This window comes from Trichosurus vulpecula, chromosome 1, assembly GCF_011100635.1.
Source record: "Trichosurus vulpecula isolate mTriVul1 chromosome 1, mTriVul1.pri, whole genome shotgun sequence".
Taxonomy (NCBI): Eukaryota; Metazoa; Chordata; class Mammalia; order Diprotodontia; family Phalangeridae; genus Trichosurus; species Trichosurus vulpecula.
The window spans coordinates 337,902,853-337,921,983 of NC_050573.1; the positions used below are offsets into that span (position 1 = coordinate 337,902,853).

A 19,131-nucleotide genomic window follows, 5' to 3' on the forward strand; every position below is an offset into this window, starting at 1 on the left:
AAAAAATGAACTTTTAAAATGTTTAAAATTTTATTTTCCTAGGCTGCTCTGCCTCTGATGGCATTACAGGCACCGGATGACAAGAGGAATAGCCCAGCCTCACATAGCACGTTATCCTGTCCAGGTTATGGACAGTAAATTTGGCAGGAAATCACAGTAATACCACCAGGAAGGAACATGCTCAGGTTTTTTAGGTACAACATACGAATCACAAAACAGACTCAGGAGGAGGTTTACAATGTTACGCTTCTCTCAGATGCTGCCACCTGTAGTGGCTTGCCAAGCTGTAAAGCATTTCCCAGGTAAGAAGGAGCAGCCAAATATCTAATGTACCATCTCGAAAATTATACAGCAGCCATCATTTTATTAGGGACAAAAAGTAAAAGGGTAAGGAGGAAGTAGAAGCAGCATGTTGAGACTTTTTGACGGGACTAGGTCCCTGAAGAGCAGGAAGACGATTGTTGTTTGTCCTTCATTCTTGAAGATGACCATGAAAAAGGTAGATGTTCTATGAATCAGAAACGCATTAATTTTCTACAATGCCTGAGAAAGTACAACTCTTGATATCTCCATACTTGCATAAGAAAACCCAGGTAACAGGTAAACAGGTAAAAAGGCAAAAGATAATGGTGGGGTTAGAGGAGGAGTACCAGGGCTAAAAGCTAGACTAAGCAAAAGTAGTTTATTAGTTGGGTGTTCACAAATTGGGGTTTGACTGAAAAAAGAAATGTCTCTGAAAGCACCTTTTTAGCTGTACAGTGGAAATGCAAGGTAATCCTATAATACCACTTACTACTCTGCATCTGGTTTTCTTAGAATGAGGGCACCCCCCGTATTATGTTGTTGGGTACCTGTTTAACTTCTGCCTGCAGATGGCGCAGCTGTACACACTGCTCCAAGTGTTTCCGATGCTGCTCTGCTGCTAAGTCCAACTCCTGCTGTTTTTCATGAAGAAACTCCAATAAGTCCTGGACCCGGGTGGCCATATCCACATCTCTATCACAGAGCAACTCAACACCTGAAAACAATCACAAGGATGCTGGAATTCAACCCATTTTCTTAAATTTCCCAATACATTTGTAAACAGATTATCTGCTCTGAGAATCACTGTTGGCCCCCTGATTGATAAGAACTGGACCAAGATTTTAGTGACTCAAAAACTGGCAGTGTGTACTTATCTATACACACGTGTATCTGAGTCTGTGTTTGACTAAGAGTCTGTGACTACGTTTGAAAACCAATCACAGTTTCCAAGCACTTATGAATCCTGTTACCATAATCAAAAGGTGTTGCATGGCTAAGTCGAGGCCAGTTCTTACAACTCCACTTTCTGCGTCATCTCTGCAGATCAGTAAGTGGGGAGACTTTACATTCTTTCCAAGTCAATGAAACTTTGTCTCTTTTGCATGCTCAGCTTGCATTTTAATAAACATTGCACTAGACTGGACAATATAAGGTAATGCAGTAGGTTTCATGCTTTTCAGTTGGTGAAAACAGTTCTATATAGTGTAAAATATTAGCTGAACATTTGCTATTGCCTATAGTGACATCTACTGGTGAAATAAAAATTAAATGAAAACCAAATAAATTAAGAACCTGAAATACAAAAACAATCCTAGGGATGAGGTTACATTTCTGAGGCTGAACTGTCAAATAATTTTGAAGCGCTCTCATTTCACGACATTATGATGTATTTCTTAGAGTTCTGAATGGTTCCTAAGAATTTTAAGGATTAGTTCAGTATCTGTAATTATAAATTTGATTAATATGAAAAATAGGAAATGTTTCACTTTAAAAATTCAGAGGAGAATATCTGTATTTGAGTTACACTAGAGCAGAAGTGGGGAACATGAAGCCTTGAGGCCACATGTGGCCTTCTAGTTCCTCAAGGGTGGCCCTTTGACTGAATCCAAACTTCATAGGACAAATCTCCTTATTTGTTCTGTAAAACTTGGACTCAGTCAAAAGTCCTCACCCAAGAACCTAGAAGGCTGTATGTGGAACCTGCAGATTCCCTACCCCCGTACAAGACAATATAAGTAACTTTTAGCTATCCCATTAAAACAGATGCAATGAATCCATATAGCGACATGAAGAAACGCCAATATGACATTAAATGAAAACAATGACAACAAAACACCTGGCCCTATCTTACCAGAGGCTTGTACTTCATTAACATACTGCAGGAGATCTTGTCCTTGGTGGATGACATCGAAGGTCAAATTATTCATCGTTAGTGCTTTGTCTGCGTGGTGCTGGAGCCGCTGTTCTGCTATTGTGAGATCTTCAGTGTCAAAGTCATTCATCTGCTGAGAAAGCTCATCATTCCAAGATTCAAGGTCTGAGATGATCTGATAGAGGGGGAAAAAAATCCATCTGAACAACAAGACAAATATAAATATGCTCAAAGCAGATCTTCAGAAATGACAAAATTCAAAAGACAACAACCAAAAAAAAAAAAAACCATGGTAGGAGAAAGACTCTTCAATTTCCCATCCTCCACCTCATGTTCTTGCTAATACAAATAAGAGCAGTGAAACAGCATTTGTAAATTCTGATGCTCGTTAACACAGGGACTGATAAGGTGGACCTGAACAAGTTTGGGAGTGGGCATGTTTTGTTTTGAAACTTCGGGAGTTTACAAAGTGGAGGAGGAAGCATTTATTAAGCACCTACTATTTGCCAGCACTGTGACAAATCTTTTCAAACAGTATCTCTCATCTCAACATCCCTGCAAGGTGGGACCTATTATTACCTCCCTTGTACAGTTGAAGAAGCTGAGGCAAATAGAAGTTCAGTGTCTTGCCCAGGGTCACAGAGCTATTAAGTATCTGAGACTCAGTTTGAACTCAAACCTTCCTGACTTCAGACTCAGCAAATCTAATCCACAGTGCCTCTTGGCAGCCAAGAATACCAGTCCTATTTTACCACTCTTCCCTCTCTTTTCCTTTATTACGATTTCTTTTGTACAGTTCTGGTATTTGTGTGTGTGTGTGTGTATTTATAAAATATGTAAAAGCAGTATATTTAAATAACTGCAAATCAGACATGAACCAAATGCTAACCAGAAGAACTTAAAAAAAATAATTATTACCACAATCCCTTTCTATATTGCTGACTAGTCTTTTTTTTTTAAACTTTTTGTCACAGGGGTGAGAGTTGGGTCAGTAGTGCTGGCAGACCTACTGAATTTACCAAAAAATTTACAAGGAGATAGTCCTATTCTTAAACAGCCCTCAAGGAGTAGGTAATAAACTGGCAAAGCTGAACACAACAAACGAGACATGAACTGAAGATGTCCACTGGGCATAGAAAAACCCTGGAGGCAGCCATGATAATGGATAAACATGGAAAACGCTGCCACAGTGTTTATCATGAACTCTTGGTTACTAAGCAGGAGCAAACAAAGAAACCCACTGAGACAATAAAACTCAAAAAAGAGGAAGAAGATTTTTGGATACTGATTTTTCATAAAAGAAAATTTAAATAAGATACATTTTTAAAAATTTAAGAATTTTAAGGAAAAACTCATCTCAATCTACCATCATCATCATCCTTTATTGTGATTATTCACAAATGTGACTGAGAAGTTGCCTTTGGATATCATCAGTCAGAATTTGCATTTATAGTCACCCTAGCTTTCTCCAAAGCATACTAGCAAACCAAAATGAAGTTTCAGAACACCTTACCCACTCACACAATTCGTGATGAGTTCTAAGTTCCCTCTTCCTGAATTTCCATATGATTCAGCTTTCTTTAGCAATTTCTTACAAGCAAACTGTGATTGTTCTTGAGCTAGGAGGGAACTCAGAGGCCATGTAGTCTAACCTCCTTCATTTTTACAGAAAAAGAAACTGAGGCTAAGGGAAGATGCCCAAGGTCATACAGGGTAGTACAGAGGCCATATTTGAATCCAGGTCCTTAGATCTGAAAGCCAGTGATCTTTGCATTGCTTCCTTGCTATTGCGATAATTATGCTGGTTTAGAGTAAATCTTTCTTTTTAAAAAATGACATAGTAAGGCCATGAGGAACACACACACATGCATATATATATATACATATACATACATATATACATATATATAATATATATATAAGAGGAACAGAAAGAAAATATAGACGCTATGTTCTAATTTCTAACAAGCACAGAATACCATGCTTCCAAGGGGCACGCATATTCCAAGAAATTCAGTTCAATAAACATTTATCAACTGCCATCATTGTGCTGGTCACTGGAGATATGAAGGCACAAAGGAAAAACAAACAAAAACCAATCCCATCACTCATGAAGCTTGGATTCTATTGAGGTGAATTTCATCAGATCTAAGAGGAAATTAAAGCAAATAAATGAGGAGTCACTGGCTTTTTTCCCAAGTCTTCCTACTTCATGTTTCTTTAAAAAGAGGTACAGAAGCATGATGCCATGGCAAGAATGCTGGCTGGTGGTAAGAGGGTTCAAATGCTGGCTGTGATTCTTCTTTGTATAAGTATGTTGAACAAGTCATTTAACCTCTGGATTCCATTTTCTTCATCTTTAAATGAAAGTTCTGTATTAAATGACATATGTAGTCCTTCTTGGGGGCAGTTAGGTGGCACAGTGGATAGAGTTCAAATCTGGCCTCAGACACTTACTAGCGATGTGACCCTGGGCAAGTCCCAAACCTGTGTGCCTCAGGTTCCTCATAGTTCTTTCTAGCTCTGAAATCATAGGATCATACATTTGGATCAGGAAGGGATCTGAGAGGACAGCAAGTCTACTCCTCTCACGTTACAAATGAGGAAACTGAGGCTCAAAGAGTAAAATGACTCGTCAAGGGTCACATAACAAGTAAGTGTCTGAGGCAGGATTCAATTTTCCCAATCTTATTAAAACAAACAAACAAACAAAAAAACAGAACAAGAGATCTTAGATAATTAAACCCTAAATATAAATATAATAATGAAACCATAAATGCTTGCATGATTTCTGTCTTAGTCTTTGATTTAATATCATTCAAATTTTATGAAATTTAGTTTTATAAAATTACAATTTTAACATTGATTTGGTGTATGGACTTTAAGATATCTATAATTTTACGTCAAAGGAATGGAGGTATACCTATTTGTTAATAAAAGCATCACAAACCTGGAATTTGTAGGGACTTCAATCTAACAGTACAACCCCCTTTGTTTACAGATTAAGAACATTGAGGCCAAGTTGAATGACTTGACAAAGGCAGTAAGTGCACGAGACAGGATTTGAACTCAAGCCCTCTAACTGAAAGTTCAATACTCTCTCCACTGGACCACAGTGATAAAGCAGCAGAATTTCTGATTCACCTTCCAAAATACTTTTCTGCCATAAACTGACTCTTTTCCAATTAAAAAAAATTAAATATTTTCTCATTTTGAGTTGCAACAGCCCAAATAAGAGATGGTTTTTCAAATATCAAAATGATAGTACTTAGAAATTTCTAATGGTGTCTCTGTTTTACTCCTCAAGTAATATGTCCAACCAAAAACAACAGATTAAAAAAAACCAAACACTTCTTTGAAGTAAAGATTACAAAAGAAAACAGGAACTACTTGGTTTGTTTGTTTGTTTGTTTACTCAGTGCTTCTCTACAAAGCCCCTGTGCCCATTCAGACCTGGGTCCCTCTCACTGATCTCTGGCTTTCATTGTGTCACCAAAGATCATTCATTTATCTGTAGCTGAGTTTCAGTCAATATTAGATTTTTCACAGAGTTTCAGTGTATTTTACAAGTTGCATTAGAATTTTTAATTTGCTTTTTAAAAACAGAGCAAAGACTGACTTTTAAAGTAAGGTTTCTCCTAGTGGCTTCAAAGAGATCTTTAAATAAATGCATCATCAAAATGCTCATGAGAGACTTGACTCCAGTTCTGAACAGGCAGGTGTCCATATTGCCCAACAAAAACAGCCTTTATAGCTACAAGCTTTTGCTGGTGGCTGCAGATGAGGAAAAGTCACAAAGCTTGGAGAAAAAAAATCCTTCCTCCTAAGCCAAGATGGAAACCCACTAACAGTGAATTATTGAGAGCCCACACACACGCGCGCGCGCGCGCGCACACACACACACACACACACACAAACAACCCTGCCAATACCCACTGATGATTTAGTATGTAAAGGAGGATGTCAGGTTTAAATGTCAAATAAGAAATTTTACTAGAGTTGAACTTAATGAAAGATGGGCATTGTGATATAATGGAAAGAAAGACAGACTGAACCGAGAAACACCTGGGTTCAAATCTAGTTGTGTGACCATAGACAAATCACTTAAACTTTCTGAAGCTCAGTTTCCTCATTAGTAAAAGGCAGATGATACTTAAGTTCTTTAGAATGGGAGCTCCTCGAGGACAGGGACTATTTTTGCCTTTCTTTGTGCGGTGCTCTGCATGTAACATGTGTTTCATAAATTCTTGTTGACTGACAACTCATGGGGTTTTTGTGAGGCCCAAATGAAGTAATACATGAAAAATGTTTTATAACTGTCAAAGTATTATGTAAATAAGAGATACCATCATTATTGTTGTTAAGTCACAATGCTGTGGTGAAGACCATTCTATAAATCTTAAAGATACCACTACAAAGCCTCGGCTTCTTGAAAACACCTCAAAGAGGTGCTAGAGTCAGCAGCAGGATGAGGCATTCAGTCACTGCCTATTAGCTGTTTGGGGTTTACTTTCCTTGGAAACATTGCTTCCATTTAGTCTTAGTCAATTCTTTTCATCATTATTCACAATCAGCTTCAATTTAATGTCCCCAAAATATACTTACTCCTGTTTGCACCTACCCAGTTCAAAAGGAAAGAAGACATTTCTCTTGACACAGAATTCACAACCACCTTCTTATTTTTGGTTGAGGGAAGATAAAGAGATCCTGTATTCTTTTTTTTCTATTCTAATGTAAGGTGCAGTGGTCCATTTTTAGGTAGCAACTGCATATAAAGTGAGACCTCTATAGATTAAAAAAAAATGGACTTCCCTATTACCTAATATTCTATTTTCACCAGTCCAGATTTTTACTTCAGATTATTCTCAGAAAAAGTATTATTACCTCAACTTCCCTTCAGTACTTCTGCTTATTTAATTCTACTGGTCACTTGGAGAAAGGTATACTGTATTATAGTCCAGGCATGTTTAAAGACACCATGCTGATAGGGTATTTTATTTTTAGGGCTTTTTTTTTAAAAGGAAAAAAGGTCCCTTTTATTTCCTTTCTATTCCTCTTTAACTAATTACCCTTCCTCTGGAGGTAATTCTATTATATATTCCCATCTATTCTCTTTTTTCTTTTTTACCCATGTCTTCCAAAAAGCAGTACAGTCAAGAAGTTCTGGGAGTGTCCCTTAATCTCTGGGATGGCCTTGGGAACTCAGGTTAACCACGATCTTATCTGTACCACATCACCTCTGAAGGCTTGAGGGGAGATAAGAAACAGGGATTCATTTAAACAAGACATCCCTGAAAAAAAGATTAGATGTTCACTCGCATTTCCACATCTTCCTGAGAAAATGTATTTTTTTCGATTAGTAAAGAACTCCTGAGGGGAAAGGAAACAAAACCGAAACAACACAAAGCCAAGCCACTCACATCTATGGCATCCCTTTCAAAAATACGCAATTGCAAGAAGAGTTCAAGTTTGATCTTCCGCTCCTGAAAAAGTTCTTCCATTTGAGACTGGGCCTCATCCAGCTGCTGCAAGACTGTTTCAATATGATTGATGGAGCTGTTGTGAGGGGTCTTGTTACTGGAGATGGCAGAATCCCTGTGAAAGAGCAGATGAGGGAAATGGGGATTTTAAAAAGACAAACAGGAATTGAGTGAGAAAGTCCTACATTGTTAGGAGCACAGGACCAGATCCGGCCACTAAAAACCACAGTGAGAAGAAAGCTAGCAGGAAGTTGGACTTCTTGTCTTAGCACATGTAATAAGCCGGCTCTCTTCAACAACAAAGTTAAGCTGCTATTCTTGAGCAATTCTGGCAAAATATCAGGGTTTAATTTTCTAGCTTTGGTTCTTCTACTGATTCTAGTATTTCAGTTTTATTATTCAAACCTAATTGAATTTCTTGCCCCCCTTTTCTCTTTTAATAGGAATAAAGGTATATACTTTCTTTAATCTAAGGTTTAAATTTCTTGGGGGAGATTAAACTTTAGATGAATCAAATAGTCAACAAGCCTTAAACACTCACTCTGTGCATAGAAACACTTTTTACTTAAACATTCAGGGAAGGAAATACAATTCTCTTATACATTTAGTAATGACCTTGTAAATAAGTGAATCCAACCAATGAAATCCAGAGAATGATTTTTTTTTTTTAAAAATGAAGATAGCACTGTGTTTGATCTGAGAGAGGGAATTTGCCATAGCAAAAGGGAAAAAAAAACACACTGTGATTTTAGTAAGCATGACAACTGACATATGGGTGACTTAGATTTGACTACTGCCTCCATCTGAGTTATAAGAGGCTATGCTGAAAAGATGGATGTTTCTCACACCTGACCAAGGTAATTTACACTACCTATCTATCCCTTGACAGACAAGTTTTGAGTAGACTTAGGTGAAAATATACATAAAACATAATTCCAAGTTTCACATTAAAAAGGGTGTTAAGAATAAAGGTATTAGAGATAAAGGTATCAGAAAAAAAGATGAAAAATATTTTGGGTCCTATTTAAGGGCAGTGTTGTAAGAGGGGCGATATGACCAAAAATACATATATGAGAGGGAGAGGAAAACAAGAGAAAGAAATAAGATATTAAGAAGAGAGGGGGAAAATATGAGATTTTTCATTGTCCTCTGTATCCAAAGTTAACACTGTTCATGGTGCTTCCTATTTCTCCAGGTGGGTTGAGGATAATAGCCAATGACTATAAAAAAGGAAATATGTTGCCAGGATTTCATGACCTATGGCTTATGAAATAAAAAGGGCAAACAAGGAACTCACCTCAGCTGTTGGATGAGATCTTCCCCCTCCTTGATCACATTGACGGTGACCTGCAGGGTGGTCTGTTGCTGTTGACCAAAGCGTTTGATCAAGTCCTGAACGGCCTCCACCGACTCCGCGTAAACATCATCCAGAAGCTCTTTCTGTAATTCTTCCAGCCATGTCCAGAGCTAGGAGGGAGAAAATGAGAATAAAGTGCACAATGGGACGGAGGTTCCCAACGTGACTACCAGTCAGAGGCTGGCTGACTTCAGAGAGGGGGCTGGTGCTTCAGCGCTGTGTGACACTGACTGGGAGGGAAATGGTGGTATAATGCTCCCAGAGAGATGGAAGGAAGGAAGGAAGGAAGGAAGGAAGGGAGAAGCATCCCAACAACAGTCAAACTGCCAGACTGACATATGTACAAAAAAAAAAAACCCCGCAGAGCTGGAAGTGTGTATATATGTATGTATTTGTGTGGGAGAATGACAGCGACAGAGAATTGGAGAAAAGTCAGGAAGAAAACCAGGATGTCAGAAGAAAGTTAGGGAAAAAAAAGAAAAGATAAGTGAAAGATAAAGGAAAAAAGGAAAAGGGAAGGCATTTTTTCTAGCATTTTTTTTCCATGCTCAATTGAAAGTACAAAGTAAAAAAAAAAAGTCCTTTTAACAGAAGCATCTGTTAAATGTGTAAGTAACAAACCCTAAAATATTTTATGCTTATTCTTTGTTGTTGTTCAGTCATTTCCTACTCTTTGTGACCCCATTTGGGGTTTTCTTGGCAAAGATACTGAAGTGATTTGCAATTTCCTTCTCCAGCTCCTTTTTACGGAAGAGGAAACTGAGGCAAATGGGGTCAGGGGACTCACCCAGGGTCACACAGCTAGTAAGTATCAGAGGCCAGATTTTAATTCAGGAAGATGAATCTTAGTGAGTCCAGGTCTGGCACTCTATCCACTGAGCCACCTAGCTGTCCAGTATGACTATTTAGTCGCTGGTTATTTATTTTATAGGTTATTTCATTTTATATATAGGGTCACAAAGAGTCAGACATGCCTGGACAAAAACAACAATTTCACTTTCAAAGTTGTTATGATGATTAGTTCCTAGAACATTCCTCTGAGTAAGGTAGGCAATCTGTACTCCCCAGGTGTATATAAGGGAACATGTTTGAACTAGGTTTGGAACTCAAGAGTTTCTAATAGTGTCCCCATCTTAGGAAAGTATATAACATAGCAGCTCAGTTTCACCGAGACCACAACAAACCAATCCATGTGTCAGCTCCCACACGAAAATTAATCTGCTAATAAAAGCAATAGGATACTAGAATTTAAGAGTGAAATGGATCTAATCTACCACTCTAATTTTACAGATGAAGGAACTGAAGATAAGAGATTTGAAGCCCCCTTTCCAAGGTCATACCACTAGTTAAGTACCTGAGGCATTATAATTACCCAGGTTTCTTGACTCCCAAACTAGTGCTCTTTTCACTAAGACCATACAGGCACTTCATATACCATGCCACCAATGCATTTATTGCAACCAGTATGGCAAGGTCACATAGGTAAGGATTACTTGTAGCAGCAATAACCATATTGAGTATGACACTGCTGGGAAGATGGAAGTAATTTCCTCACTTTCTGTATGTACATTAATTAATTCATTCAGGCCTCTGTGGTACCACTTTGAGTAGGTAACAAAGAATTAAAGCTTGAAGAAAGAATTGAACACACCTAGAGAGGAAGTAAAAGTGAATACCTGAATAAGAATGTAACAATTTTGTAGATTTTACACATAAAATTAAGGGCATATATCACAGGCACATATATTTCAGCTAAGACCTATCAGCCAACCATAAGCGTTTAGCAAATTAGCAAGTTTTTTTCCTGAGCTGACTCTCATGAATTGTTTAACCACTATCCACATTCCTGGCTATTAGGACATCAAAACCGTTGTGTTGTTGTTGAAATAATTTGTGCTAGTGATTAATCCCACCAGAAGAAACAAAGCATTTTTGTGTGCCAAGAATTAGACAAAAAGTTAAGCAAATCATTAGTTAAAAAGTGTTGACTGAGAGACCTTAGATACTTTACGACTTCTTCCAATAGAGAAATTTAAAAAAAATTAAAGCAACAATACAGCTTATTCATTATTCAATATTGTATAGAGGCAGGTAAATGTATCTTATTTCTTATTAGAAAATTGGTAGCAAATGATATTTATTTAAAATCTAGGAGTAGAGAGAATATTTATTTTTCATAGCTAAGTCTACCAGGATCCTGAGGGTTTATTTTGCTGAAAATCAATGTCAAAAACATTGTTCTTTTTTGTATCTTTTCTTCGTGTTAATTTATGAACTAAATCATCACATTTCAAATGATTTTAAAGATGAAAAGGACTTAATAGCTCAGTTAGTTGGATTGCCAAATGTTAAGAAAATGATAACAAAGTTTAAGTGACTTGCTTAAAGTTCTACAGCCAGTTAATTGTTGCAGAAATGGAACCTAGTCCCCCTAAATTCCTGTCATCTCCTTCTCATTATACCATATTTGCTCTGAATTTGGAAAATTCAGAATATCTCAAAATGCTACCTATAAAAGCTTAAATAAATACATATGCCATGATAAAAATACCTGTTTCTATAGTAACAAATAAAACAAGTTGGATAGTGCGTATTTTTTTTTTCAACTTTGCCTTAAATTCTTTGCTAACTCAATTTACAAATGAAGGGGAGGAAAAAAAAAGTATAGACTTCTTCCTTTCACATTGATATTTTTTAATTCCTTTATTTCCCCCCTAAAATGTCATGTATTTTTTTCTGACTAAAATAATTTTCATCTGTGCTGTCTTTCCATTCTCCTTACAGGACACAAAAAAGAAGATTTTTTAACAGCTATCCCTCCCACTAAAAGATGGAGATTATAATTTCAGGCATATGCGACTTATCTCCTCAATTTGTCCTTCTAATAGGATAAGAAGAGTGGACATATATTCATATATGGAAAAGAAAATAAGAAATTGTTTACTTACCTTCCTTTCTCTGTCTCAACACTCAACCCTCTCTGTATTCTGGAAAAGCCTAAGTCAATATAGTTTGTCACTATTTATTTGCTAATTTAAAGGTACTGTCCAATATTTTACTGTACTAGGGAACATATTGGAAGCTTCGAAAGGAAAATGAGTTTTCCTTTGGTTTACACCTGTCTGTTCATCAACCCCCACAGTTGGTAATTGGGCAGAATGTGATGAATACATAATGGATTTATACAAGAATGCTACACACTGCATATTAAACACACAAACCCTGTCACAACGCTGTGAATCTAGAAATGGAGCTGTCTCAAGAGTTTATTTTTATATTCAAATACTTAGAAGAGTTTAGTGATGTAAAGAAATATTTCTTCCAAAAACATATCTTACAAATACATTTGACTCTGCAAGAAGGCTTTCATTTTGAACTAAATGTAAGACCATTAAAAAAAAACACAAAAGAACTCTTGAGTAAATAATATCATAAACACAGTTAAGATTACAGGGTTTCTTGTTTTTCCATGACTAGGATTTATACACTCCAAAGGGATGGTAGATTGGGGGTTGGTAGACTGGGAGTAAAGGACTGGAGGAGAGAAATAGTAATGTGGTACCTGCAAATTTCTCCAGGCACAAAAATATTTAGTTATGCTCTGATCCCCTCCACCACCCCCCAAGCTGTAAACTGTTTCTCTCTTGAAGCAATTTATATTTCTCTTCAGTACCTATAGTCTACTGTGTGTATACAGGTTGTCCCAAAAGTCGTAGTGCAGCTTTTAAAAGTTTTAATAGCTTAAAATTGTACTAAGACTTTTTGGACACTCTGTATTTGTCTGCTTTTTTTAAAAAAAAAAATTTGTCTGCTTTATCCAGGATATTTTCTTAACTCTTTCTCCCCAACAGCTAGCACAATGCACACAATAGAAGGCTAATACTTGTTTTTTGAATGAATAAGTGAATATATGTCCCTGTCACAGTAGGCAAATAAACAATTATACAGTATCTTAAAAGTTAATAAAATGAAACTCTTAAGAAGCTAATAAGGAACTTTAGGGAACAAGTATTACTTTAAAAATCAATTTAAGAATTCCCTTTCCCTGGATCTTTGTAACATCTTCCTTGGAATCCTAACAATAGTTGACCATATACCACTTAGTCACATTCAGGTATACATCCAAGATTTAAATTTTTTTTCATGCCTAAATATAGTAAAATCTGAGGAACAGCTGTTAGAATCAGTCTGTATCCTGTACAAAATGCTTCCCTGAGTTCTTGGTGGGCTGCCATCAGTACCTGTAGCTTGACTTTTTTTTCCTTTTTTAAAAAAATTGCTTATTCATTGCAACATCCTGGCAATTTCAATATGTTTCCATGGTGGACCTCACCCGAGCTTAACTGTTGGCCCTGTGAAACTACCAAATAGCGACGGAAGGGCCCACAAAAGAACTGACCTCAGGGTTATGCTGCTGAAGGAAGAAAGGGGGAAAAAGAGGGTAAGGGAAAGGGCCTTTAACCATAATGTCACTGTGCTTAAATGATATTCTTCCATTTGAAATTCTTCTATTTAATAGATAACAAAAGATTTTTGTTGTTGTTTTGATTTTTATGTTAAATCTTACATAAGGAACAAGATAAAGGAACATAACATCACTTTGAATAACTGGAATTTTACAGAACTAACTCAAAAATATGACTTCTCCAAGTTTTACTTTGGAGGAAGAGGCACCATTCAAAAAAATCTCTTTGTGCATACAGCTGAGTTAGAGTAAATGAGGATCCATCTCTCTTCAATGAAGAGTACTATTCTCTCTATACCTTTAAATTTTTATCCAAAAAAAGAGAAAAATCAGAAAAGGAGGTAGGTTTGGTCATTCAGTAAAAGGGATAACTAATGGCCAGAAAGGTCTACCACTGATAGCATCCACTGAGTGCTAAAAGATCTAGAGGAAAGCCTTTGGATAATTAGGTATATGCTTTAGGGAAGTTTTATAGGAGGACATGAAAGAGTATTACATCTGGGAAGGTATGGTTGAGTTGCAAATTCCATCCTTGAAGAACTAAAGATCTTTAAGTTTAGCAAAACAAAACTACCTATCATAAGAGATTTATCACAAATATGAGAATAGGCCCAATTTTTAAAAAAAAAATCCTCTTTTTCTGGATCTTTTTCAGAGTCTATTACAAATCCTATAACTTTACCAAAGGCCATGCCCCAGAAGTTTATACTAGAGAGACAATAAATATTTGAATCAAGAATGATAAAAATCCTCTATGTCCATTCTATAACAACTCTGCCAACAAACACATGCAATGCTAAAAACTAGCATTAGAGAAAAAGGATAAAAAAACCCAGGTTCTCCCTTCAAGAATCTTATATTTTAATAGGAGAGACAACATGTAAATAATTAGGTAGAGAACACAGTAACAGTGACACTGTGAAATGATCAACTATGATAGGTTAGCTCTTCTCAGAAATACAATGATGCAAGACAATTCTAAAAGGCTCATGATAGAAAATGCTATCCATACCCAGAGAGATCTATAGAGTCTGAATGCAGATCTTGAAGCGTACTATTTTCACATTTTTTTTGCTCGTTTTTCCTTTCTCATGGTTTTTCCCTTTTGTTCTGATTCTTCTTTCACAATGTGACTAAGGTAGAAATATGTTCAACATGATTGTACATGTATAACTTATATCAGATTGCTTGTTGTCTTCGAGAGGGGGGAGAGAAGGTAGAGAGGGAGAAATCTTACAAAAATGAATGTTGAAAACTATCCTTACATATAACTGGAAAAAAATTAGGTTTATAAGAGAAATACACTGAGTAGACAAAAGACCCTTTAAGAGGAAAAGACACAAGCAACTGAAAAGGGGTCAGAAGGCTTGGGTTCTAGTCCCACATCTTCCACTTAAAAAGCTGAGCAAGAACATGCTAGTAGTTTCCAGTCAATGTGTGTAAGTTCATAATGTATGTAAAAATGCTGTGAAAACTATCAAACATTATATAAAAATAAGCTATTACATGATCATGTAGTTCTGGTTTCTTCACTAACAAAAGAAACATACAGGTCCCGTTAGTTTCAAGGCAAGCAAGCAAAATAAGGTGGGGTTAGTAGATATAAAAGTGCCACTTCCTAGGACAATAGGAAGGAGGCATTTTTTTTTTTTGCTATAGTTTTCTAGCAGAGTTTCAGGGTCTTGAAGGTTGAGTTGAGGAAATAGGAGAAGGGCAATGGCTCATCTTGAAACTAATTGGCTAGTATCTGACTGGATTTGCTGTTGAAATTACCACAGAACCCAGGAAAGGGGTAGGTGCTTTTCTTGAAATTATCCTCTAGTTATATTATGGTTATATATAGTCCAATACTGTGTACTGAAAATACAAGCTAGTCTCTCCATTAGAGGAAGTGAAAGGACCAAGGAACATTCCTGTCTACCTTAAAGACTGAAAGAGCCCTTAGTCCCTGGTTAGATGGGATGGAAGGGAAAAAAAGATTCTGAGGGGATGGGGAGGGGGGGACTCGGGGCGGGGGGGAATGAAGGCTAGTTTCAGGAGGGTGAAAAGTAGAAGTTAACCGAAGGTGAAACAGAAGAAACTAGTCATTGGATCTATCCAAACAGAAAGTACAATGAGAAAAGGTGGAAAGAAACAAGGATAAATATGTAAAAGAGTAGTCAAGGACCTTCAAAAAGAGCACCAGGAAAACTAAGCATGAGAAGGAGATGAGATTTACAAAAATTTTTTAAATGACCAAAAGAGCCTTTCCTGCCTTTTAAAGATAAAAAAGTGAACAGGTTGCTAGTATTCTCTCTTCTCCCTCTCATTACCTTTGCACATAATAGGTCCTCTCTCTCAAACCCCCAAATAGAATATAAGCAATGAGAAAGCAGAGAACATTTAGGTTTGTCTATTTCATTGCTTTGCACGCTTTTAGTAGACCCATCTAGAAGAAAGTATAATGTTAACAGAGTGAACTATTTTGTTTGTTTTTGTCACTGACTTTTCCATGAAGGAAAACTCTTTACAAACCAGAAAAAATGGAAAAAAATAATGTCAGGAGGGTCATGATGCACTAAATAAGAGAGCACCTACCGTAACCACTTCGAAAGCATTCAGATTGTTAGTTCCATTCCCCTTCTCCTGCTAGATTTAAAGACAAAAAGCCATGACCAGCAGCCAGAACCAGCTGTTTGGGAGGGAGCCTAGTGTCAGAATCTGGAGCAATAATTGCCAGGGCTGTGGTCCAAATCAGAATTAAAAGAGTAAAGGGGGCGTCTGCTGAGGTTGCTGGAGACAACAGAAGCTAAAATTGGGGAGTTCAGGCTGGGTCAAGGAAAGCAGAGGAGAGTGGGTTTGGTCCAAATACAGAGTATCAGGGCAAGTCAGGGTCAGAAGAACCAGGAAAGTCATATCCAGAGAGGAGCTTGGGGCTTGCAATAAAATGATAGCTTGCAGCACTCAACTTATGCTTGGCACGTACTAGCTGCATCATTTTCCGATTCTTGAAGGGGTAGAACCTAGGATCTAGGACTCAAATATATGGGCCCAGAAAAAGCACATCTTAAGGGTACTGAAAGAACTTATAGGCATGATGTGACCTATCTAAAGTCTTTAGGAAACCACAGAGAGTGGGGAAGGTGCTGATAAACTGGAGACTGACAAATGTTATTTCCATTTTCCAAAAGAGGAAAAAGTTTAATTTGAGAAAATTAAAAAAAAAAAACCCAGCAAACTTAGCATCTCCAGCAATATTCCGTGTGTTTCCAAGTTGTGTTTCATGGAATTGTTTTCCCTGAGACAGTTGGAAGAAGGGTGTATTCTATAACACACCATATATCTTGAAGTAAAGAGAGCAAGGAAGAAGGAAAGGACACAGGATCAATAATGAGATTATTCAAATAACATTTTAGAATTTCTCAAAAAAATCCCAGAGCCTCGAAAGCCTGGTATGTTTCATAGCCACTCATTCTCTCTATTAGCACTGTAATTATAGAAATCCCACAGAGATAAGAGGACCAGATGGAATACATGGAGAGCAATTAATTAATTGTATTGCCGTTATGACAGCATGTTGAGATATCAGGAGATGGAACATTTAAGAATAAGAAAGAACTCTTACCAGTTCTCTGCAGACAATTAGACAGGCTAAAATCTTGATACCTTTAGGTTGGGGTGGAATAATATGAATTAGAACCAGTGGAATCTCTTAGGTTTGAGAAAGGTTAAGTTATTTGATCTGTCTCCTTCTCCCCCTAATACAGCCATAGGAGGAAATATCAAGTTTGTCATGGAACCCAAGATATCCAGGAAAGGGAAAATATAGAGACATGAGGAACTTTACTCTGCCAGTCAGCACATCTATATCAGAGGTGTTTTCTGACAATTCATTCGTTTCCTATCTGATTCCCATAGGTTTACTTGGGTTAGATTCTTGCTCTTTGAACTACCCCAAATGCCTAAAGGCACCCAAGACTGTGACCAAAAGACCAATTATCCACTAGTAATGGTTACCAGCTCTTTTGAGAACTGAAATGATCTTTTCCCATTCTTCCTCACTTAAACAGCAACACAATTGCCCACCAGGTGTCTCATCTGATCTCCCCAATTCAGTAAGGCTTCTAGAACTACACTTACAACAGACAGAGACGTAGCTATGAACTAGAGACCAGGATTTTAAGAGATTTTGCAGGGGTGAAATTCTATATCTTGTCCTTCTCCTTACTTCTGTCCTACATCAGAAATGACATGCAAAGAGAGCTATCGATGAAAGGGTGTAGAATGCATCTGGAATGGGTTCCTTAAGTTTCTCTCTTGGATTCAAGACATGGTCATTATTTTGCAGTGAGGTTAAATGTTTGAAGATAACGTATAATGGCAAGAAAAAGGTATCAACATGTATTCTTTCCTGTTTGTCCTAATTACTGTCTCCATCTAAAATAACTGCATGGATTAATACTTCGTCTATTAAATAAAGATGATGATAATAAAAGAGTAACAATGTGTTAGTAGTAATATGAGTTGATAAATATTTCTCTAGTTGGAGTAAAGGCAAAGTGTTAAGGCTACCAAAGTTAGCATAAAAGACAAACTGCTCCGTATGAAATTATATATCCAAAAAGCCCCAAGTAATGAACAATACTACTACACACAGCAAACTACTGACCTTGTGTTTGAAGCTTAACTTTAACATTACAGTTGTCACATCTGAAAAACGCTCATTAAAATGAGCATTTCAAAACTTCATGAGATGTGACCCTATATAAAAAAGCTATACAATCTGTATTTGCTGTGAAAGACAAATATGCACTGTCTAACCTACTGTGGCACTGATTAAGAAAGTGAGAGAGGAATTTCAAAAACCGTATTACTTTGCAGTATTCTACTATGGATTCTTCTTTAAAAAAAAAATAAATTGCGCCTCTGATTTCACTGGTACAGGAAATTCTTTGTCAGGTCAGGAAAGACCCTGGAATGACACCTCACCATCCCATGCAGCGTTATATGTGTGTCCACACCTGTGATATCTATATGAGACCAAAGGCCATTCTCCAACAAAGAACATGAACAAAAGATTTTCAAAAAAAAAAAAAAAAGGAGTCACAAACTATTTACAGACACATGAAAGAAAGCTCCAAATCACTAATAAACAATCCTGATATTTCACTTCACAATCAACAAATTAGCAAAGCTAATAAAAGATAAGAAATCATTGCTAGAGGGGTCATGGAAAAATGCCTTGTTGGTGGAGGTATTAATTGGTCTAACCACTCCATTCTGTAAAGAAATTTGGAAAATGTGAAAAAAATGATTAAAATATCAACTTGCTTTGACCCAGAAGGTCCACACTTATCCTAGGAAGTAGAGTAGATAGATTGCTGGGCCTGGAGTCATGAAGACATAAGTTCAAAACTGGCCTCAGAAACTTACTAGCTGTGCGACCCTGGGCAAATCAGTTAGTCTCTGTCTCAGTGTCTTCATCTGTGAAATGGGATAATATAGTAATATAATAGTATATATAATATAATAATATATAATATAATAGTAATAAATATAATAAATAGTAATAAAATAATAATAGTACCCACCTTGCAGGGTTGTTGTGAGGATCCAATGAAATGATATTTGTAAAGCACTTAGTATGGTGCCTGGCACACAGTAAACACTATAT

At 36.9% G+C, this 19,131-nt stretch overlaps 1 protein-coding gene across 1 annotated transcript in view; it reads right to left on the reverse strand.

The window, feature by feature from the left end:
• The window catches only part of TRIO (trio Rho guanine nucleotide exchange factor), a 288,299-nt gene that overhangs the window by 167,449 nt on the left and 101,719 nt on the right, over nucleotides 1-19,131 (reverse strand). The window contains exons 11-14 of the mRNA XM_036745208.1: nucleotides 8,954-9,123; nucleotides 7,597-7,771; nucleotides 2,156-2,351; nucleotides 852-1,018 (exon numbers count right to left, since the gene is read on the reverse strand). Of these exons, the coding sequence (XP_036601103.1) occupies nucleotides 852-1,018; nucleotides 2,156-2,351; nucleotides 7,597-7,771; nucleotides 8,954-9,123 (708 nt within the window). The remainder of the gene's footprint in view (nucleotides 1-851; nucleotides 1,019-2,155; nucleotides 2,352-7,596; nucleotides 7,772-8,953; nucleotides 9,124-19,131) is intronic.